The sequence below is a fragment of the Petaurus breviceps genome, unplaced genomic scaffold (genome assembly GCF_028583685.1).
Source record: "Petaurus breviceps papuanus isolate PSGF00001 unplaced genomic scaffold, PetGlider_PUasm1.0 84, whole genome shotgun sequence".
Lineage (NCBI taxonomy): Eukaryota > Metazoa > Chordata > Mammalia > Diprotodontia > Petauridae > Petaurus > Petaurus breviceps.
The window spans coordinates 9,004,858-9,028,986 of NW_027186645.1; the positions used below are offsets into that span (position 1 = coordinate 9,004,858).

Genomic DNA, 24,129 nt, shown 5'->3' on the forward strand with positions numbered 1-24,129 from the left:
TTCATAGACATGGATACTCTTTCTTTCCACTGATGAGCTCTCACAAAATTAAAGAGGTTGGCCTCCAATGGCAGCAATCCTCTATGAAGAGTCATACCTCTGACGCCTTTCCGTCTAGCTTAGTAGGACCTGCCAGTGTGGGCTGTGTGCCCTTTGAGAAGCCTGGCTCATCTCCCATCCCAAGATAAGGCATAGGAGTAGGTAGGTCTTTTAGTGGAGATGAGTCTAACAGTCCCTGAATGACAAATGTTGTGAAGGAGCCACGCGTGGGTCACAAGTAAAAACATTGTTGAGGGTGGCTATTTATAACTGCTATTTTGCCTTACCTGCTGTTAAATGTTCAGAAGTCAGCTGTATCCCCAAATCAACCCAGTAACTGGCAAGGCAGGGCAGTAAACTGATAACAGCTTACTGATTTTTAGAAAAATTTCCCCAAGTGCTATAAGAAATTTTATCATCCCACAGCTAAGTAAATTAAAAAAGAAAATTTCCTTCAGGAATAAACAAAACAATGAACTTGGACCCAATGCACCCAACACACCCAAGTGAAAAAGAGGTGACAAAGGAAAAAAGCAAAGAAAATAGGGAGAAAATCAGGGAGAGGAATTGTGGCAAGTTTCCTTCCCTCGGTGCCAGAAGGGAGGGTTAATAAAAGTGGGAAGGGCCCCAAGGGCGCAGTCCAAAGCACAAGTAAGTCCTATAGCTCACGCCCCGCGACTGCCCAGGCGTCACTCACTGACCAAGAGGGGCGGGGACGAGGGCGAAGTCACGTGGGTGAAGCCGGCGAGACAAGGAAAGAAGCTGGCTTGAGGGGGAGGGGAGAGTGCTCCTACAGGCTGTCGCTCTCCTAGAAACAACATTCCCCAGCATGCAGCGCAGCAACGACCGCCCAACCTCTAGGTTCCACGGGGCGTGTTGCAGGATGGGATTGGGAGTCTACGTCTCTGACAGACCAGACCGGATGCGGGGTGGTGAGGAGTAGGGGTCGATTGGTCCGTCCGGATTGGTCTTTTGAGGGCGGAGGCCCCGCCCATATATGGTGACGACAAACGGTCCCAGTACATAAGGCGTTGTGGCCCCGGACCGCCCCGCCTTAGCTCCCGCGCTAGAGAGAAACATGTATCGATTTCGCTCACAGCTCTTCACGGGGATTTCTGCTGCCGCCATCGCCCACTCTTCCCCTCGTCGTTTCTCGCCTTTGTTGTTAGCCGAAGATTTATCTCTTAGCCACCCGCCGCACAGACGCACGAGTAAAAAGTGCAGCTCCATCGGCTGATCCTCGTTGTGCTTTCAACTCCAGGCGGCACCGGGCGTCCTACGATGCCGAAGAATAAGAAGCGGAACACTCCCCACCGCGGCGGCGGCGCAGGAGCAGCAGCGGCGGCGGCAGCAGGTGAGGGCCGTCCTACCACCGGCATCCCAGTCGCTGTCGGCCTAGTCCACGCGTCGCACCCGGGCTCGGGCATTGTGGGAGTTGTAGTGCTCCTCCTCCGTGACATCCAGTTTCGGGGTTACCCCCATGGAGACCAGGAGAACTACCATTCCCGACATGCCTTTGAGACCGTGCTGCGCTGTCCCCTCGCGCACAATGGCGGAGACCGTGGGGCTTCTAGGGACAAGGGGCGGGGTGTGAGGTGGCGGGCCGGGGGTGTGCTGTGTCCCTGCACCTGAGAAGGAAGCGGGCTGCTGGGAGGAGGAAGTTTTCCTGGGGTCGGGGTGACGGGACGCAGAAGGTTCTCTGAGAGTTTAATCTGCTTTTGTTGGACCTCGCTCCGGGACACTCCCGCCCCCTCCCTTCTGACCCCCTTTCCAAAATGGAGTCTCCAGGGAATGTCACCCGCCCGCCGGCCTGGCACCTTCCTTCCCAGAGTCGGCATTCCGGGTTACTTCTGGCCCTTCCCTCTGCTCCCCCTCCCCGTCCACCCCTTGTGCGTAGGACCGGCCGGCTCCTGCGTCAGCCGGAATGGGACCTGACGCTGTGGGGTGACAGCAGGGATCGAGGTCTGCTTCCCCCGTGCCCGTGACCTCCACTCCTACCCCCAACGACCAACCTCCGGGGTGGCCTTGCAGCATAGGAGCAGGGAGCTAGCTAGGTTTCCCTCACTCCATCAGCCCTCTAATTAAGAGCCACTGGCCCATATTGCCATCTCAGGACATGCCTCTTCTCCCTCCCCAGGCTCAAATTACCTCCCCCCACTCCCCACCCCCTTATCCCTGATCTCAGTACTCTTATTCCTTCCCTAGGTGAATGTAATGACTTGAAGGAATAGACATTTCTTTACATTCATCCACTAGATAGTCTGAAAACAAGTAAAAAGGATAAGGAAGGGTCCATGAGAAAACCAAACCAGTAATAGATTAACGAAAAAACAGGAACTAGTTTCCTTACTTGGAAACTTGTTTATAGATATTTTTTGGTTCTTGTTGACCAAATGGTGTGGAGGCTTTGCTTTATTATTTCTCTTGAGTTACTAACGTTGTCGTTGTTCTCATCCAGGCTAAGGTCCTATCCGGTACAGAACTAAACATTTTAAAACCAAAATGCAGCCTTAGTCTTCCAAATTATTTAGATGGTTGAGTTTAAGTTTCTCATATATTGAGGGCCTTTAATCAGTCATTGTAGACATGTAAATAGGTAATGCAAGTTTTTTGGAAAGTTTTGATTAACCCCACTGATAGTTGAAGTTCAGAATGATTTGCCTTATTTCATATAAAATAGGCCAAGTTTTAGCTTAAAGGATGATTCTGAGTTAGTGCTCTGGGAACAGTACTGATAAGACTTATTACTAGAATTTACTGAGAGAATTACTACTCCCTGCTTAAAGCTTGTATTCTTAACAAAAAGCCTTTTGAATAATTGCTGTGTTCTACAAAATACTTTTTAAAACAATATTTTCTCTTTTTTTCTGCCTATCAACTTTAATTTTCTCTAAAATGTGTGATTTTTCTTTTTAGCATAGTCACCTTGGAGCAGTAGATAGAGAACCAGCCTTGGATAAAGTACTACCTTTTGACATATATAAATAGCTTCAAGATTAGACAAAACCTTGGCACCCCAGGCAGCCACTTGTAGATGATTGTTTCAATGCAAGAAGTTCCCCATTCTGAATCATGACCTAGATCAAAGGAAGCTTTGGCCTCAAGGCCACATGTGGCCTTGTAGGTCCTTAAGTTTGGACCCTTTGAATCCAAACTTCACACAACAAATCCCCTTAATAAAAGGAGGCCTTGGGTTCCCTACCTCTGATCTAGACTCTCACTTTCACCCTCAAAAGAAAATTATTTCAGCTGCTATCCCAAGTAGGTGGTGTTTCCAAAATAGAGTGCCTTGTGCATCATTTGTTAGATGTGTGTTCAGTGAAGAATGGACGTTGCATCATTCCTGAAGTATGTGTTCATCAAATTTGGATGCATAAGTGCTATGTATACATAAACTTGGCTGGCTTCTGTTTCTAGCAATTAGTCTTGATTCTCTAGCCATGGGGCTTTGGAATAATTTGCTTCATCCTCTTTGGACTTTATTTTTGCCTTAACTGTAAAATAAGAACAAACTTAAGATAACTTTCCTAAGGTTTCTTTGAACTCTGTTCCTTTCCTGTTCTGAATTCTAATGAACTTTCTTATATTGTTGACATGGAAATTATGGAAGGGAGGGCCTTAGAAGCTGACGTGATAGTGGTAGCATGAGTAATGCTGATACTAATGCTTTCCTTGTATTAGAAACATACTATAACTCCCTTGCATCTTCTTCCAGTAAATGGAAAGGAGTTTTGAGTTCAAGTTGTCAAGCCCTATTCCTGTATGTTAAAGTTTTTGTTTTTTCTTCCCATACTAGAAACTGTTTTCTGTTTAGACATGGAGAAAGTCCTTCAGATTGCATGCTAAGGAGGCTACTGTGAATCCGGGATCAAATTGGGGACTTAGTGGGAGTGTACCCATGGTGTTGGGAAAGGCTTTAAGATCTTAGCTTGGGGGTGGCTAGGTGGCCCAGTGAATAGAGCACTGGCCCTGGAGTCAGGAGGACCTGAATTCAAATGTGGCCTCAGACACTTAACACAAAAAACTAGCTGTGTGACCTTGGGCAACCCCAGTTGCCTTACCTTCCCCTCTCCAAAAAGCAAAAGAAAAAAGATCTTAGCTTGGCTGGTATGCCCTGATTGATAGATGCTGATTCTAGACATCCTCCCATGGATTCAGTGATCATCTCTATGCAAATGACTCTCAGATCACTCCAATCCTAACCTCTATCCTTCCTCTGCTTTCCTACTTCTGACCGCCAAATTGGACATCTGAAACTATGTTTCATAGACCTCTTAAATTCAGCATGGCCAAAAACTGGACTATCTGTCATTCTTCCTAAACCTTCCCTTCTTCCTAACTTCCCTGTTACCATCACTGATACTACCATGTTCTCAGTCCCCAGGCTTACAACCTAAGTGTCTGACTCTTCTTTCTTACCACCTATACATATCAGTTGCCACGTTCTGTCAATTCTACCTTTGTAATATTTCTTGTATACACCCACTTTTTCCTTTGTCACTTCTGAGTCCTGAACCTCATTACCTCACACTTGGACTATTTCAATAATCTACTGAGTGGTCTCAATGCCTCAACTCTTCCCCACTCTAGAGTATCCTGCACTCAGTTGCCCAGTTGATCTTAAAGTGCAGGTTTAATCATATCACCCTGCCACTTTATTCAGTGAACTGCATTGGCTTCCTCTTACCTTTTGAATCAAATATAAAATCCCTCCTCTTTAAAGCCCTTCATAACCTTCTCCTTTCCTACCTTTCCAATTGTCTTAGAACTTCTTTCTGTCTACTCTTCAGTGACACTGACTTCCTCATAATATATTTCTCAAATTTCTCCTGACTTGCATTTTCATTGACTGTCCCCCATGCCTGGAATTCTCCCTCCTTCTGGCTTCCTTCAAGTCTTAGACAAAGTCTACAAAGCCATTATCTGCAAGAAGGATTTCATAGTCCCCAGTATTAGTGCCTTCTCTCTGAGATTCTCTTTCCATTTTATCATGTATATAGCATGTTTGTAACATACTTGTTTATGTGTTGCCTCCCCATAAGACTGTGAACTCCTTTGGGACAGGGTCTGTAGTTTGCTTTTGTACCCCCAGTACTTTTTAGCTCAGTACAGGGAACAGAGGCACATAATAAATGCTTGTTTACTTGACAACGGGAGACAGCTCCCATCTGGTATAGTTGCCCTTGGAGAGGGGGGAATATGTCCCCCTAAAGAATCTGACCTGTGCCTGTGACCCTAGAAAGGGAGGCAGCATTTGAGAGAAAACACAGCGGTGGGGTGAAGATGAACCATAGGAAATGGGACACTGGTGTGTCCAAATGGAATGTTTCCCCCAACATGTTGGGACATTAGTTAGTGGATCTGGCTTGGTATTTTTAATCATTATTGATCTAATTAATTTTGAGAGGGAGCTAGATGACACAAGTTTACAAAGTGACATCCTCTGGATGTCATGAAGTCCTGAGTTCAAATCTAGTGTTTGACACTACCAATATGACACTGGGCAATTTGCTTAACCTCTTTTGCCTCAGTTTCTTCATCTGTAAAATGAGGATAATAGCACCTGCCTCTCAGTGTTGTAAGGGTGAAATGTTAGATAAATACTTGAAACACACTTTGCAAATCTAAAAGCACTATTTAAGTGTTTATTGTTGTTTCTAAAGTTCCTTCCTGCTTTAAAATCCTATGATTCTGTACTATGAACCTGATCTTGGTCAAACTCCTTAAATTTGAATTTGAGGACTGAGACCTAACCTTGTCAGTTCTGCACTCTCTTATCTAGTACTATCTAGTGATTGTATTTGGGTAGGATCATTTAGGGGATATCCATACAAAGATGGGGACAGATACAATTTTACTTCTGTTCTTTTTCCATAATAACTGAAAGGTGTTACAGATAACAAACTTGTATTTGTGTGGTGCTTTAAGATTTAAAAAAGTGCTTTAAATATAGTGACATCTCATAATAATCCCCTGAATTACAGACTGCTGATATTAACTTCATTTTATGTATGAGTCTCATAATGGTTAAACTAGTGTTACTCTTCCACATCTTGACTTTCTCCAGCATGGTTTCCATATATCTCAAATCAGCATAAGAAAATAAATGGGAATTTGGGGGGAGTTTTGCAGAAGTCAGAATGACACACAAAGACCAGCAAATGACTCAGAGCCTATTACTAAATACTTAACTCCAATTTTATAATAAAGTACCATAAACACACCCCATAAAAGAAGAAAAAATTCAGATGACTTCTGGTATGAAGGGAGTACCAACAATTTTACATGGATTTTCCAGATTGTGGGGGTTTCATGCCCCCAACCCTGTGATGTGGAAGGGATAGCTATATCATCCATGGTGTCATGTATCTAGTAAAATTAGGTTTTGAACAAAGTCTAGCTTCCAAATCCAGTGCTGTTTCTTCTACATGTATATTAATTTAAAGAGTAGCACAAATGGAGAAATTGTGAAATGAAAGGAACCTTTTAAAAGTTTCCTTTAGAGATTTGTGTTGACTTGTGACACCATTTTCCTACAGTGAAAGTGATAAAATTCACCTAAAGAAATTCTTTGGTTCTGGTAGGTACCAATTTAGGATCAAAATGACCCATGTAGAAGGAGACAACAAATGGGAAGAAAATTTATAGGTTAGATCTTTAAAATTTCATCTGTGGGGACCTAGTAATGTAGATCACATAAATATGCTTTTTAAAATTAAATCTTAACTAATATCTTTTGGTTTTATATCTGCCTAAATTTTCCTCGTGTTGCCCCTCCCCATTCCAGAGAGCCATTCCATATAACAAAGAATTAAAATAAAAAGAGGAAGAGCCGGGAAAAAATTCCGGCAACACAAGCAATATTCCACCCCTGTGGACCCACCTCTGCAAAGGAGTGAGGGGAGGTATCTTCTTATATCTCTTCTTTGTAGCCTACCTTCTTGCTTTTAATTTTGCAACATTTATTTTTGATGGTTTTATGGGTTCTTTACATTCTTGTAGTTATCATGTATGTTGTTCTCTTGGCTCTGCTTACTTTGTTTCAGTTCTTGAAATTTTTTTCCGTGCTTTAACTATATTCATCATATTCTTTGTTATAGCTGAGTAAGTTCCATCATGATTTGTTAGACTGTTTGTTATTTTCATCCATTTCTCAAGCCTTTGTTTCCATTTATTTTCTATTCAGGATCTTTTGATATTTTGTGGATAACAGTGTAGCACTTAAAAGATGGCCATCTATAAAGATTACATTGTAGAAAATAATAACAGATAGTTAAGTTTAGAGCCAGAAAACTATCACAAAGCCAAATACTTGTGCTCACTGATAATTATTAGTCATGGTCTACTGTCTTAGTTGGAGATGTCTATTTAAATGACACCTCAGACTTCAATTATGTAAACATAGTAACAACTTGTTATGTGACATGTGCAGAGTAACATAACACACTTATCAGAGGTGGAACTTGAACCCAGGTCTTCTCTTACTAACTCTTGAGCCCATCTATCATACTGCATCTTATTAATAATATTTAAAAGAATGAAATCTGTTGTACAGAGGAAAAAATACTGAACAAGGAATCATGAGACCTGGTTTCTAGTCCTGGCCTCTGCCCTTGTGATCATGAGCAAATCACTTCACTCCAGAGTTTTAAAAGGTTTTTCATCTGGAAAATGAAGTAATGGTTTAAATCATCTCTAAGGTCTTTTCTAGCTATAAAATTATAAGAGAATTGTCTTCTACATTTTTGCAATCTCATTAGGCCCTAAACTGCTGGAACTTATAGGAAATACCTTAGAGTAAAAGTTATCTTAAAAGGAGAAATTTATCAGTGTACTCTGCTACTTCTTGTAAAGATTTTATCTCTTGTCATAGCACTTGCTCCCTTTTCTTCTTAATAAGAAAACAAAAAGCTTAAAAATTAATAGAATTATTTATATTCTTGAGGACATCATGCAACTTTGTTTTCCTAAGTAGTGCTATGACAGTAAGCAATATAGTAAACAAGAATTTGAATGTTCCTATGATATATTCTTCCTTGGACATGAGAATAGTGGGCATAATCACACAACACTCTATTAAGATACACACATATACATTCACACATGCATATCTTAACTAAAATTAGAGTAGGTTTTCTGACTCAATGTCCAGTATTTTAGATGATCCTCGTTACCACCACTATCAACTGTAGTTGATTTAATATTTTTTAATCCTAAAAAGGAGAGGCAGCATTGTATGTTGGTGAGAGGCATTGACTTTGGAGTCAGGATTCAAGTCCCTCTGGCAAATGCTAACTTTGACTCTTGGCATTGTCACTTATCCCTTGCCATTCTCTGCGTTTTGAGCAACAGACTGTAAGTTGCAGAGTGGGTGCAGAATCTGCATTGTACTTGGGGTTTCTTAAGCCAATGAAAAAGTCTAAAATAATATTAATAACATGAGTTAAGTTGCTATGCAAATGATGATATTATTCAGCTAGGGTAATTGAAGCATTATCACATTAAAAGCTTAAAGGAAGCTTTTAATGTGAGGATATTGATTTAGTATTTTAGAACCAAAAAACCCCCTCTTTTTCTTTAAATACCACATGTATAAATGTACTCATCCCATCTTTAATCAGTATTGGTCAACACTGATTAGTCTAAGAACAGGGTGTTTGTAGTAGTAAAGCAATAAATCCATTTCCATTATGAGTGACCCCTCTGTACTCCCTCCACCCCTCAGTTTTATAAATTTGGAGTTTTGTTGTTAAGATCATAGAACTCAGAAGTGGAAGGAATTGGAGATCTTTGAGTCCAACTCCCTCATTGTATAGATTAGGAAACTGAGGCCAAGAAAGTGATTTGCTCAAGGTCATATAGATATTAATGATATAGAAGATTTGGAATGCAAACTTAGATCCAGTACACTTAGCACAGTGCCTGGCATATAGTAGACATTTCATAAACGCTTATTCATTCATAGATTGACGTGTCCCCTGGTTCCAGGTCTGACTCTTTTCACTAGATTATGGCTCCCTTGATAGGATCATTATTAAGGAGTTATTATGTGCATAAACTGTGCCAAGGCATTAGAGGTCCTCATGTCATGAGTTTATGATCTTATTAGGAAGAAACAGTACATACATAAGTAGTGATGATAAAGGTTATGTTCATGTGTAAGAAGCAGAAATCAGATTGCTTAAAATGGGTCACTCCTGCATTTTAAAATCCTCATGAAAATTAGGCAAATATATTTTCAAATTGTCTAACGTCTTCTCCTTTCTTCTCAGGCGGCCAGCATCGAAATGTGCAGCCTTTTAGTGATGAAGATGCATCAATTGAAACTATGAGCCATTGCAGTGGTTTCAGTGATCCTGCCAGCTTTGCTGAGGATGGTATGCTTCCTTTTGCAACTATAAGAGTAGATGTTGCTTCAGATGAATGGGTGTTTTTTAAAGTATAATTGTGGAAAACCTTTTTAGAAACTTAGACAAGCAATTGCCCTATTCCTTCCTCTTTTTACTAAAGCTAATATTTCTTGGCTTATATTTCATTAGGGCCAGAAGTCCTTGATGAAGAAGGAACTCAGGAAGATTTAGAATACAAACTGAAGGGATTAATTGACCTAACCTTTGACAAGAGGTAAGCAGTATTGGGGGGAAAAATCATGTGGGACTTCTTAATTACTTTACCTTTTATGCCTGGTAATGTGATAAAAGAAGAAAATGGAAAAAATGAATCTATTGAGTAGTTTCATAAGAACCATGTAGTTTTTGTGTGTAAAGTATTTTTAGATTTTATTAGAAAATACTTGAAATGTTTAGCGTCCTAGAATTATAAAAATGAGCTAACATATCAGTCTAAAAATACTTTAGCTTTATTATGTCCAAATGTTTGATTTTCTACAGTGCAAAGACCAGGCAGGCTGCTCTTGAAGGCATTAAAAATGCAATGGCTTCTAAAATTCTTTATGAATTTATTCTGGAGAGAAGAATAACATTAACAGACAGCATTGAACGCTGCTTAAAGAAAGGTAATATTTTTAAAAATTGCTAACAGTCATAAACAATTATGTTTTGCACCTTCCTTAGAATAGCATTGTGATGACCATAATAATTGTCGGGGGCCTTACTTTAAGGTGACTGTCAATGGTTGTGGTAAGGTTTTTTCCTGAAAGTTTCTGATAATCTTTATACTGAGGCAATTTGAGACATATACAGTATGCCTTAATCCATCTATTCAGGAGGACTCAATACTGTTTTTCAACTGTTAGTAGCCAACTGGGTTACTATGGGACAGGCCTTTAGTAGAAGAAATTCCTGAATCTTTTTTTAAAGCATTGATCATAACTAACATAGTGTTTATGACTATGTTGTATGTATTATGGATGTGAATTACAGAACTTTAGATGTTTTAGAACCCATTACTTATATTTAAAATTTAAAGTATCAATCCAGTATTAATTTGCTTTAATTTTACTTGAATGTGTAGAAATATTTAGTTTCCACAATTCTCAAAATACTGATTTTAGTTACCACTCATAAAAATAAATTTTTGTCATATGCAATTGTACAAACAAAAATTCTTGGCTATCAAGGAAATTTTTACAAAGAGAGAGCTCTGTGCAGACTGCCAGCCCAGGAATTTCCTCTTTTATTCTAAAGACAAGCCCCCATCCTTCCCCCCTTCCCTTCTCCCCTTTGGCTTATTTATTAATCTGTTGTCCAAATGTCTCCATTTAGGTAGAAGCAGTGACTGGTGATAGAGGACTCTTTAGGCATACTTTGAGGATGGGCTGAAGAGAGGGATGGTACTAACCCTAAGAAAGGAAAAAATATACAAATATATATATGTATATTGCAGGAAGACCAAAGCCCTGTTTAAAGATGCAGTTTAGGTTAAGCAGTAATATAAATAATCTGAAATGATTTGGAAGAAATCAGTCAACAAGCGGTTATTAATCTCTTTTTGTTGTTGAGTTATTTCAGTTGTCTGAATTTTTGTGATCCCATTTGGGGTTTTCTTGGGAAAGATACTGGAATGGTTTGCCATTTTCTTCTCCAGCTCATTTTACAGATGAGGAAACTGAGGCAAACAGGTTTTAAGTGATTTGCCCAGGGTCACACAGCTAGTAAGTGTCTAAGGCCAGATTTGAGCTCAGGAAGATGAGTCTTCCTGACTTCAGGCATCACACTGTATTCACTGTGCCACCCAGCTGCCCTAAGCTCTTATTTAATTTTCATATTTTATTAAATTTTAAGCATTTATTGACTACACAGAGGCTACAAAGATGACTTGTTTTAACTCTCCATACAACATTTATAGGAGCTTAAGATATAGGCATTATAAGATCAAATACGACTATAATATTGCCATTTTTAGAAAAATGGTGATCCTCTCTCCTAAATCAAGGTTAATTTAGTTGTGGCCCTTACATAGTCAACTAGTTATATTTTTACTTTTGTTTCCTCTCCAGGAAAAAGCGATGAACAGCGTGCAGCTGCAGGACTGGCATGTATTCTTTGTGTACAGCTGGGGCCTGGAATTGAAAGTGAAGAGGTTTTAAAGACTCTTGGGCCTATTCTAAAGAAAATAGTTTGTGATGGAACGGCTAGTATCCAGGCTAGACAGGCTGTAAGTATTATGAGTCAATGTTCCCAGTTTAAGTATTCCTCAGGGGAACCCAGTCATAAGCCGCACATGTATTTTAATATACTTCTCCTTTGATAATCATCTGTTTCTTCTTAGTAGTTGTACTTAATGATTTTTTTCCTTTAGTTTTAGGGACAACATTTAATGTTAATCAAATTATATCTCTTGCCTCTTTATTTTTTGAGATTTCTTTCTTGAATCTTATTTTAAACTGTCGTACTATTAAATAATAGAATCTGTTATCAAGAAAGAGTGATGGAAATCTCTTAATATAATCCTATCCTCCATCTGCTTTGAATAGTTTAGGATAAGTGGCTACTCACCTAGATATGTAGCAGGAATAAATGACAGTTTTTTTGTTTTCCCGAATAGGACTGAGACTCAGGAGTACGTTGCAGGGCTAGGATTTGGTCTGCGCCATAATTGCGCCATTCATTGATTGTCTGGCCGAATCTTCTCGTGGCCTTTACCAGTGGAAGTACTTTGCTAAGTGCTCTCTTCCTCTTCAGATGCTCACATATATTGCTTATCTGTTTTATTCCTCAAGTAGAATGTGTGCTCCTTGAGGGGGTACATTCTTTGCTTTGGACTTTTTATCCCCAGACTCTAGAAGAGTGTATAGAGTTAAAAATGCTTCTAAGATTGGATTTGATTGATTACTTGGACTAGATAAGATTCATAGATATTGTTTTCAAAGTGCTTCTTCTGATTTAAAAAAACTTAATAAATGCTAACACTCAAATTTTTATAGAATAAGGATTAAAAATTAAGACGCTAGTGCCAATTCTGCCTCAGATGCTTACTAGATGTGTGACCCTGTTGGTCACCTAACTTATCCTGACTCAGTTTCCTCATCTGTTGGACTAGATGGCCTTTCAGATCTGTTTCAGTTCTACATCTATGATTCTCTGACTTGATAACTAATTAGGATTAGGGATTAGTTTCAGACTCATTGTTTTAAATTGTGTATAATTGATTTTATCTTAAAAGTCAGGTACTGCATAGAAAAAAGGTTTCTTGTCATGAAGGTGGCAGTAATTACAAAGAGCTCGATATTATGTAATTAGTCTAGGATAGGTCATTATCAAGCAAAAGAAAAATTCTGTTCCTGGGGATTAAGAAGGACAAAAGAGCAAAGAATAAACTTCTCTGGGATCAGCAGTTAACTTTGAGTTAATTTTTAAAACAAAAATCTGTTCTTGAGCATTTAAAAAATTCTGTTTTTGTTCACAGAAGGTAGATTGATTTTAGTAGAAAAATGCCATTTTTTGGGCGGCTGTGAGCTGAGAGACACTAATGTGGCATCCCATTTTGGCACAGCGAATAGAGCCCTGGAGTCAGGAGGACCTGAGTTCAAATCCAGCCTCAGACACTTAACACAAAAACTAGCTGTGTGACCTTGGGCAAGTTACTTAACCCCAATTGCCCCCTTCCCCCCAAAAAGCAAAATGTCATTTTTCTTTGTTTCTACAAAAGAGAGATTTCTAAACTTGATCTGGCATGAAAATCTAATTAACTAATTGTATAAATTAATATATAGAAAAATATGTCAGCCATAGGTGCTGAAAAAGAGCAATTTCTTTTTAACCTTTTCCCTTTTGTTTATAAGCATTTCATGACATATTTTTGATGGATAAATTGTGTAAGATTTCATTTGATGTGATTAGGGAGAGGAGGTAATGAAATGAAAATAGTGGTTTTTCTTGATTATGGGGAAAGAATTGATGGCTTCCGTTTATAATACAATTATATTATTTATATGAGTTAGACTTGTGAAGCTGTTTAAAGAAGTAGGATTATGCAATGCTTTGCGAAGTCCACAATCAAATTCTGACAGAGCCAGAATTAGTCCCCAAGTATGTTAACTCCTGCTCTAGTGCTTTTCTGCAGCGCTGCTCTCGGGGACTTCAGAAATAGATATCATTTAAACAATTTTCTCATGAACTTAAATTACACTTTAATTAGAAAACCTTCAATTAAATAGAAATAAAATAGTAAGCATTAAATTACCTCCCTTCTCTTCTGTGTTTAGTGTGCAACTTGCTTTGGAGTTTGCTGTTTTATTGCCACAGATGACATTACTGTAAGTATAAAACTTAAAATACGTTTTATTATGTGTCTAGTACAGGGGTGGGGAACCTGTGGCTTTGAGGCCACATGTGGCCCTCTAGGTCCTCAAGTGCAGCCCTTTGACCGAATCCAAACTTCACAGAACAAATCCCCTTCATAAAATGATTTGTTCTATAAAACTTGGACTCAGTCAAAAGGCCACACCCAAGGATGTAGAGGGCCACATGTGACCTCAAGGCTGCATATTCCCCACTGTTGCTCTAGTATAATAAAATTTAAATTGGTCATCTTAATTTATGTTCTTGTGAATTAGGAGTTATATTCAACTATGGAATGTTTGGAAAATATCTTCACCAAGTCATATCACAAAGAGAAAGACACTAATGGCATCTGCAGCACCCCTAACACAGTGCTTCATATCAGCTCTCTTTTAGTGTGGACATTGTTATTGACCATCTGCCCAATCAATGAAGTGAAGAAAAAGATTGAGATGTACGTATTTAATTTTTGTCTGTTTGATTTCCAGAAGGCAATATTTCTTTTCTGATTTCATGTAAAATTAATTTCTTGTAAATAGTCTAATAACAACTAACTGTGTTTTCTAGGCATTTACACAAACTTCCAAGCCTGCTCTCTTGTGATGATGTAAACATGAGAATTGCTGCCGGTGAAGCTTTGGCTCTTCTTTTTGAACTTGCAAGAGAAACTGATAATGTAAGTATGTCAGGTGCTTATTGAATTACATTTGTATTTATGGCATAGTTGCACTTGAATCTTTGTTCTTTTACCAACCTTTTGGATTTAGAATTGTAGGCTATTATTTATTTGAAGAATTGATATATCTCAAGGGGAAAAAGAGATAGTTTTAGATAGTCATAGGTAGGTTCAAGAATTGCAAGCTCATTTGGTTGGCATGAATACCTAAAAAATATCAGTCAAAGGAGTAATAATGTTTCATACAACTTATGTAGTATTTTGTGGTTTACAAAATGCTTTTACAATATATCTCTTTTGATTCACTAAATTATTCTAAGAGGTAGGTGGGGCCAAGTACATGTTGTAGCTAATAAGTAAACAGCCTCAGAGGAATTAAGTTATTTTTTTTTCTCAGATCACACAGTATCTGTTGTTCGGTCGTTTTTCATTTGTGTCCAACTCTTTGTGGCCCCATTTTGGGACTCTCCTGGCAAAGATACTGGAATAGTTTGCCATTTCCTTCTCCAACTCATTTTAAAGATTGAAGGAACTGAGGCAAGCAGGGTGAAGTGATTTGCCCAGGGTGACATAGCTAGTAAGTTTCTGAGGCCAGATTTGAACTCATGCACAGGACCACCTTGCTGCCAGTTTCTGAGCAGGACTCAAAATCTTACTGATGCCAAGTTCAATGAAATTAGCCTTGGCATGATACAAACTCATGGTTAGTAAGGCTGTTATTACTGTTAATTCTTTCGCTAAGGAACAGATTAATTGTTAGACATAAAATGTATCATAGAGTAAAGAGCTGTTGCAAATATTTTTCTACATGTAGCTCCTTTTCTTTTTTGGATATAGACCTAGTGGTGGTATTGCTGGGACAAAGGGCATGTGCACATTTTTATAGCCATTGGGCATAGTTCCAAATTGTTCCTAAATTTTTGGTTTAAAGTTTAATTAGCAAGATGGAAGTGTTAGTTTTTGAAATATTTTGGTCAGTTGAATACTTGAAAAGGGGAAAGGTGAGCAGCTTGTGCTCACTTCTATATGCTATAAATTTGTTTCATCTCAGCCCTCACTGTGGCATGGCAGTCCTTTGGGTATTTCCCTGCTTGACTCTTACACTCTTCATAGTGGCTATCTAGACATTCTCTCTCCTCAGACTTTTTACATTATCTCCCCCCTTGATCTAAGATTGCCTTGTGGAGTGTTTTGTTTTGGGTGTATCTGCCTCCTTTTTCCAACTCTAAAGTCCTATTGAGCAAGGACCAACTTGTGTCTCCTTTATTCCTGCCTGGTGCTGTAGACTAACTTGGAATACAGAGTAAGGTTGAATCAGTCTATATGAATGAATTTAGAAGAGGAAAGGCAGTTTGAGAAAGTGTTTGGGGGGTGGCCAGGTAGCGCAGTGAGTAAGAGCACCAGCCCCAGAGTTGGGATGACCTGGGATCGAATCCGGGCTCAGATACTTAGCACTACACCCAGAAATAACTGGCCATGTAACCTTGAGCAAGTTACTTAACCCCAATTGCTTCAAAAAAAAAAAAAAGAGAAAGTGTTTGGCAAATATATGGTCTCCTGCATTGATATTTACATGTTAGCATGCTTGTGTACATATGCTAAAGTCTCACCTAAAATGTCGGAATAGCTGGATGCTGATGAGGAAGTTGGTCTTGTTTTACCAAACTGAAAAGCTCTTTACAGTGTGATCTCCAGAAAAAGCTAGCAATATTGCCAGGAAAAACCAGTTTTGTTTTCTTTACTAGGATTTTTATTATGAAGACATGGAATCTTTGACTCAGAAGCTCAGAGCTTTGGCTACAGATGGGAATAAACACAGAGCCAAAGTTGACAAAAGGAAGCAGCGGTCTGTCTTCAGAGATGTGCTGAGAGCCGTGGAGGTAATCTTAAATTCTTTGCCCACGTTATGTGCGTCTGCAGCTACTTTATAGTCACTGTTAACCAGAAAAGCCTCGTGATTATTGTATATTCTGTAGAATACAGTGTAATGTATTCTAGTAAAGAATGAGATTTCTTAAAGTGAGTTAGAGCCATAGTAAATTAAAAGATTACCACTTTTCATTTTTCAAAGCAGTTTTGCATATTTTCTCATTTGATTTTTTTCAATAAAAAATACTAAGGCAGAGAAGATCAGTATAATCCCAGTTTTACAGATGAAGCACAGACAGGTAATGATAGCATAAATCAGTTATGTAACTAATTAGTGGCAGAGCTGGGATTAAAATTTACAGCTTCTCTCAACCTCATTTTTGTCCTTCTGTACTAGCTTCTGTAGTTTTGAGCTATATGGCTTTGAGCTGCATGATATGAGATTAACTTTTATATTAGAAATATGACTTTTGTAGAATCATCTTTGTTACTATAGTGCACCACATAGCTTTTTTAAAAAAAATAATTTTATTTTCCCCCAGTTACATATGAAAACAATTTTTAACATTTATTTTTAAAATTTTGAGTCCCAAATTCTCTTTTTACCTCCCTTCCCCCCTCTATCTCCCATAAAGAAGGCAAGCAATTTGATATAGGTTATGCATGTGTAGTCATGCAAAGCATTTCCATAATAATCATGTTGTGAAAGAAAAGAAAAGAAAAAAACAGAGACCAAGAAAAATAAAGTAAGTTTAAAAAAGTATGCTTCAATCTGTATTCAGACATCATCAGTTCTTTCTCTGGAATTGGGTAGACATTTTTCATCATAAGTCCTTCAGAGTTGTCTTGGATCATTGTATAGCACTGAGAATAGCTAAGTCATTCACAGCTGATCATCTTACAATATTGCTGTTACTCTGTACACAGTAAATTTCACTTTGCATCAGCTCATGTAAATCTTTCCAGGTTTTTCTGAGAGCATCCTGCTCATCATTCCTTGTAGCACAATAGTATTCCCATTGTAATCACAAAGCACAATTTGTTCAGCCATTCCCCAGTTGATGGGCATCCTCTCAGTCTCCAGTTCTTCACCACATAGCTTTTTTAAAAAAATTCCTTTTAAATCATTTGAGGGGCTTAGGTTGAAATAATCAATTGCTTTTCATCCTTATAACTTGTTTCTTTGATGCCTGGCATATAGATACTTAGTAAGTACTTACTAATTGATCCTCCCATGCCCATTTTGTGTTTTATTGTAATTTTTCATTATTTTGCTCTTAAAATAACACTTAACTTATCTGGCCCTAATTAAGTTTTCACATCAATAAAATGAAAGAATTTAAAACTAAGGTGATCTCCAAGGTCCTTTCAAACTATAACCTTTTAAAAATGTATTCATGTTTCAAATATCATGGATAGGAAGCCAAGTCACTTTTTGCAAAACTGCTTAGCAGTGCATTTATTTCATCATGCATATGTACATCTATGTGGTTAGAAATTTAATTCCTAAGGAAATGCCTTAAATTTCCCTTTTTTAAAAAAAATAGGAACGCGATTTTCCAACAGAAACTGTTAAATTTGGGCCTGAACGTATGTATATTGATTGCTGGGTCAAAAAACAAACTTATGACACTTTTAAGGAGATTCTGGGAACAGGGATGCAGTATCATCTACAGGTGAGTTGCTACCATTGTCTGCATATTTTGTTTTTAAAATTTTGAGCATTTTGTGAAGTTCCTAATTTTGAACAAATTTAACTTTTATACTTGGAATGCAAATGAAAGCTTTTTTATCTAACATTTAAAAGTAAATAGATTTTTTTCTGATAAAACTTTTAAAAATACACTGTACACTTAGGAGTATCTTTGTTTCAGTCTTCCACGATTTCCCTATATAGAAATTCAAGGTAAAAAAATTAGTTTCTGTGATATAAATGTAAGACCTAAGGATAAGGACCTTATCAATGATTTTATTGGTATAGCAAATTCTCCTGGGTAAAGAAACTCCCATTGCCAATGCAGCTCATCACCTTTGCAACTCTATAGTCTTAGACGATTGCCTGTAATCACTAAGATTAAGTATCTTGTCCAGGGTCATCATAGCCAGGACTGGAAGCCCTGTTTTCTTGCCTTTAAGGCTAGCACTCCATTCACAGTGGCCTGTTGCCTTTCTTTAAGTGTAAAACGTGTAGGAACAATTTACTGTAAGTCCAGAAATGGAAAACTGGTTGAAATTTGTATTTATGCTGTCATTCTTGAAGGTTGCTACGTAATATTTACTGACAGACCTTAAATTCTCATTGATTTATTTTTGTTAGTCAAATGAATTTCTTCGGAATGTATTTGAGCTTGGACCACCAGTGATGCTTGATGCTGCAACTCTTAAAACAATGAAAATTTCTCGTTTTGAAAGGGTAGGTTTTTAAAGCCTTATTCATTGCATTAAAGAAAAATAGAGCTAAAAGTAACATTTGCAATTTAAAGTAGATAGGTTTTACTCATATCTTCAAGTGATTTGAACTTAATGGTTTATGTTACTATGATAGCGATGCTGTTGCTATGACTTTAGTTTTATTTCAGTCGGGTTGGGATTTTTTTTCATATTCCTGAGTTATGGTTTGACTGACTAAATCCTTTGCATGGTCTACCTGACTTGTTGTGGGTGCACATGCACACACATACACATATATACAAATGTATTATACATATAAGTGTATATGATGAATGATCCCCTCTCCCCCAAACACAAATGGCCACCGAGGAATGACTGCACCTAAGGAAGTTCCCTCTTCTGTGTTAGCTCCCTATATTTGAGATTTCTCTCCTCCTTTCTTTTATCTTCCCCCTGACAACTGCATATCCTGCTACTGTCTGGGATTCATCCTAACCTCTTAGGTTCTTAACCTTGTATCACTACTTTATGTCTAGATTCTCTGTGGCGGTACATGGGTTGTCAAGAATGAAGGGAAAGTGAGAAAGGGTAGAGCAGAGGTCAGAGGCATGTTTGTAGTATCAGAAGTTAGAAATTGTACTTTTAGGCTCATTAAATCTTTGTGTTCTAGCTTTTGAGTCTAACCATATATAACATTTCTAGGAGAAGATTTATACAATTTCAAACAGCCAGTTTATAAACTCAGCTTTTGTAACAGTCCTTTTCAGTGTTAGGCCACAAAGTGTATAAAGTTTAGCTATATGAGCACATGCAAGTTTTACTTGACTCGTTCTTTTGTTTGTTTTTTTTAGCATTTATATAACTCTGCAGCATTTAAAGCTCGAACAAAAGCTAGAAGTAAATGCCGTGACAAGAGAGCAGATGTTGGAGAATTCTTCTAGACTTCTGCTATTTGAAGACAATTACTCATTTCTTAATTCAAGATCTTTTCTATAATTTCCAAAGTATTTAACAATTTTTATCATGGGAGTGGGGACAGGGTGAACATATAACTTAGATAAATTTTGTAATGGGGCCTAAATTCCTTAAAACATTTATTAATACTGTATAACATTTATTAATGCTGTATTGCAAATGAGTGTAATTATTGAAGCTTCTTTGTATATAGAATTAGTAAACTTTTAATAAAGTTTTTATAATATTTGATCAGAATCCATTTATGAAGCAGGGCAAAAATTCTCATGGTTCACCTCAGATAATTCCTTGAATGAAAATGGCATGTTATAAATTGTACAAGGATATACACACACACACCCCTTAGACTTTTTGGTGTCCAGAAATGTTAATTGACTATTACCAATCCAAATTCTCCTTATCCCTTAACAGTTTATAAATTTTGGCCATAAGGTAGAAAAATAGTAACTTAATTCTGAAAGTTTCTTAGTCTCTTAAAAAGCTGCCATATTTGCCCTTTAAATGGAACTTGATAATTGCAGTTGGTCAGTTGGCACACTGAATTCTATTGCACAATATGTGCAAACTTTCAGCTACACAAAGGTATTACACAACAGTGCTCTTGGTATTAATGGAATGTTATATGCCATATCACTTATTAAACATCTTTAAAAGCAATAACACAGATTTTATCTCCTGTGTAATACTGTGTTCATTGCTTTAAAATAAAAGTCTTTGCTCATTAAGTGTTTCTATTTTTTCAATAATGGAAATTGAGGTATAAATAGTTGTAATTGACTTTGGAAGAACAAATGGGTTTAATTCTTGTACTTATGTCTTATGTGATGCTATATGATTGATACAAAAAGCTAATGACTGACTAATAACAGGACTGATTAGATACCTCCTTGAAATATTTTTTCCTTTACAAGTAGACCAAAAAAAATGAAAAGCAACTTTCTAATATCCTAGTTCCTTTGAACTGTTCTAGAAAACATTGTTTAAAAGTTTGAAACTCATTAAAAATCTAGAATGTATTGTTGGCATAATTAGTGACCATGTAGAAATTACGTGGTGATCAGGTAGCTAGAATGGCTTCCTCAAACAGTAAATCTTGCCAGATTAACTTTATTTCTTCTTTTTACAGGAGTACAGTGTTAGATTAGTAATTATGGAAATGAATTCGGCAAGGTTAACTGCTATATATTTTTACTAATGATTTGGATAAAGGCAGAGATGGCAAGTTGATCAAAGAGCATTGAGGCCCCTTTAATATAAGACTTCATTATTAGTAGGGGTAAAGTTAAAAATGTGTCCAAGCTTCATATGTGGGAACAGTATGATATGGCTGCCAAATAACTGATATTTACTTGAGGTGACTGTTAGCGTAACATTCCCTTGGGCTAGTTGTCTAACCAACATTCATATTGACCAACTGAATCCCCAAGGAGAGGTTCCTTCTATTGGAATCTAGCTGTAAATCCAAGGGGTTGTAGTTTCTGGCTCATTTGATGAGCTCCCATCTTTGTATGCCCTATCAGTTAACCAACTGACATTAATTAACTTTTACTGTGGGATATTTACTGAGAAGATAAGAGCAATAGCAGTAGTTACACAGGAAACCCCCCCTCTAAATCAGAAGGTGCCCTCTCCCCTCTGCATACACACAGCCCTTGGCAGAGTGGACTGGCCCTAGGAGTCCATTCCTGCACCTCCTACCAAGCTCCCTTTGGGGCAAGGAATTGACAGTAGATAAATTGTTCCCTTCCTCTGATGGCCTTGCTCCTGGAAGGCTAACAGGTTAATCCCCTGCTGGGCCGAGTCAAGCTAGTTCAATCATATTTAATTGCATTTGCTACTAGCTCTAGTAGCTAAGACCCCTTTGACAGACTTTCCAAAGAAACAGATTATCTAGGCAGTCCTTAATAATTCTTGTTTACCTAAAAATCTGGAGGGGATGAAAAAGAAGCTACATGTGCTTGTAAACACATGCTGGCCAGGTGGGCGATAGGGTAGCTTCCTCCACTAGAAGTACTTGCCACCCAGCTGAGGGGGGATGGGTAGTAACACTTCTTTATCATAGCCATTAAGGTTGACTACTAGCAGCCAATTAAGGCCTTGCCACTGACCACACAATGCAAATGCCCTGGTGTGATGGCCAACAGAAATTAGTGAGAGAATATCTATGCTTTAAAAGGGGTGGGGTTGGAAAAGAGGCTCTCCATCATGCCTATATAGAAACAAGACCATCCTAAGTTGCTTGTATTCTCCTGTAATTCTGGCTGAATACTCTCTAAATAAGGGTATAAGTGTGTTTTGAGAGAAAGAGCTAATTATTTATTTGCAAAGCATCTCATTTGATTCTCCAAGCTGTGAGGCAAGTACTACAAGTATATTTTTCTTCATTTTGCAGATGAGACGAGCTTTTATAGAAGTGAAGTAAATGACTTCTTCATGGTCATACTATCAAATGGAATTTAAATCCAGGTGTTTATGACTTCCAAGTCTGATGTTCTATTCACTGAATTAGATTACTTAAAAAAAAAAGCCATCTTGGCCTGCATAGCATCCAGGAAATAGACCTGCTGCAAACTGCCTCCAGACTACATCTTCAACACTGTATTCATTCTAAGGAAACCCTGTTTAGTAAGAAAATGCCTGGGAGAACCATTATATTGTGAACTCCTTGAGAGCAGCAACTTCCTTTTGCCTTTTTTTTGTATCCCACTGAATTGATAAATTATGAAATTGAGACAGGTACTCCTGGGGTTCTTTGGGTACTCACTGAGATCATGATGAGCAACAGGAACTGGAATGGCAGTCACAGTAATTAAACACAGAGGGAATGGGAGCAAAAAGCCCGTAAAGGGAGAACGTTATAGAAGCAGACTGCAGCATAGGGACAGGAAATGTGATGGTGAAGGAAGGAAAAGCAGGCATTGGGGGGAAAAGGATGGGGAGGTGGAGCGGTAGAGAATAACTCACATAACCATAGATTGGAGTGGGGAGCACTAGGTCACACAAGTCTGATAAGGGATGAAAGGATGATGGGGGCAGGAGTTCAAGGTTGCATTTTTAATAGGGATTTTTGGGGGAATGGGAAATGGACCAATTCTGTGTGTTACCTTTGGGTAAAGTTCATTTCAAATATCCGAATCATTTCAAATGTTACCAGCAAAGCTTCAAAGTTACATCTCCAAATGATCAGCACCTTTTCCATATTCTTTTGGTCTGGAACTGTGGAGGTCTGGAATTTACATATCTCAGGACCAGAAGGCCTTAACAGCAAAGCCTAGCTGGCTTTGACTGAATTTTGATTACTATATGGTACAAATTGAAAATTATGTTCCTTTGATTTTTGGGACAGTTTGTATATCACTTCCAGATTGCCCTTTGCAGTCTTCATGCTATTGCTTCTTTATTTGGGCTCATTATAAACTTACTATACTGACTAGAAAGGGGATGGAGGTGGACAGGGGGACTAGCACAAGATACAATTTTAATATACGCTTGGCACATAGGAGGTGTTTAACAAATGCTTATTCACTTGAAAGTACAAACAAATGCTTAATCACTTGAAAGTACAGACAAGACTGGTGAAGGATCTCAAGATCATGTCATGAACACTGGTTGAAAGACCTGGGAATGTCTAGCTTAGAGAAGAGAATCCTTAGGGGAACATAATACCTGTCCAACTTTTATTTGATGGGCTGTCACGTGAAAGAATTAGATCTGTTCTATTGGTACCAGGACCAAGAACTAGAGGTGTAATTTGTAAAGACTGATATAAGATAAGATTTGATATGAGAAAAATTTCAAATCAGAATTGGAATGCGTTAGGAAGCAGGGTCTCCTATTACTACACATCTTCAAGAAAAGGGTAGTATGTCATAAAGAGGCTTTTTACGTTGGATTATTTTGCCTTGAGTTCTTCCTGAGCAACGACCTATGAAGTAGCCTTTTATATAAATAAGTATAATTCTTCATTACATTTGCAGAGAATTTTTCTGCACAATTATCTAACTTGTAGCATAGTGCTTGTCCTCCTAAAACATCTTATTCCAATAACTCTTGATGTTGAAGGTGACTCTATGTTCTGGAAAGCTATGTCAGCAGAATACAAGCCCCTAGGAGGGCCTTCCAAGTTGTGAAGACTAAGCATTGGCTGGGTTCAGGGGTGGGGAACCTGCAGGCTCAAGGCCACATGTGGCCCTCTAGGTCTTTGAGTGTAGCCCTTTGATTGAATGAATTCAAATTTCACAGAGCAATCTCTTTAATAAAAGGATTTATTCTGTAAAACTTGGACTCAGTCAAAAGGCTGCACCCAAGGACCTAGAAGGTCACATTTGGCCTCAAGGCCACAGGGTCCCCACACCTGGACAACAAATTAAATTTGGAGAGGTTGTTCACTAGAGTCCTAGTCACCAGGTAATGACCTCTTTGGATCACAACAACTTA

At 38.2% G+C, this 24,129-nt stretch overlaps 2 protein-coding genes across 2 annotated transcripts in view; both read left to right on the plus strand.

Annotated features, from left to right (window-relative positions):
• LOC138176270 (uncharacterized) overlaps positions 1 to 1,276 on the plus strand; it is a 364,696-nt gene extending 363,420 nt beyond the window's left edge. The window contains exon 2 of the mRNA XM_069107034.1: positions 1,091 to 1,276. Within this exon, the coding sequence (XP_068963135.1) occupies positions 1,118 to 1,276 (159 nt within the window). The 5' untranslated portion in view covers positions 1,091 to 1,117. The remainder of the gene's footprint in view (positions 1 to 1,090) is intronic.
• On the plus strand, positions 1,259 to 19,919 carry IFRD1 (interferon related developmental regulator 1). Its single transcript, XM_069107033.1, has 12 exons — positions 1,259 to 1,393; positions 9,312 to 9,416; positions 9,579 to 9,663; positions 9,930 to 10,054; positions 11,498 to 11,655; positions 13,706 to 13,756; positions 14,057 to 14,235; positions 14,349 to 14,457; positions 16,203 to 16,337; positions 17,874 to 18,002; positions 18,644 to 18,739; positions 19,569 to 19,919. Exons 1-12 carry the CDS (start codon positions 1,321 to 1,323, stop codon positions 19,656 to 19,658), a joined length of 1,335 nt encoding a protein of 444 aa, XP_068963134.1. The 5' UTR covers positions 1,259 to 1,320; the 3' UTR covers positions 19,659 to 19,919.
• Positions 19,920 to 24,129: the final 4,210 nt, after the last annotated feature.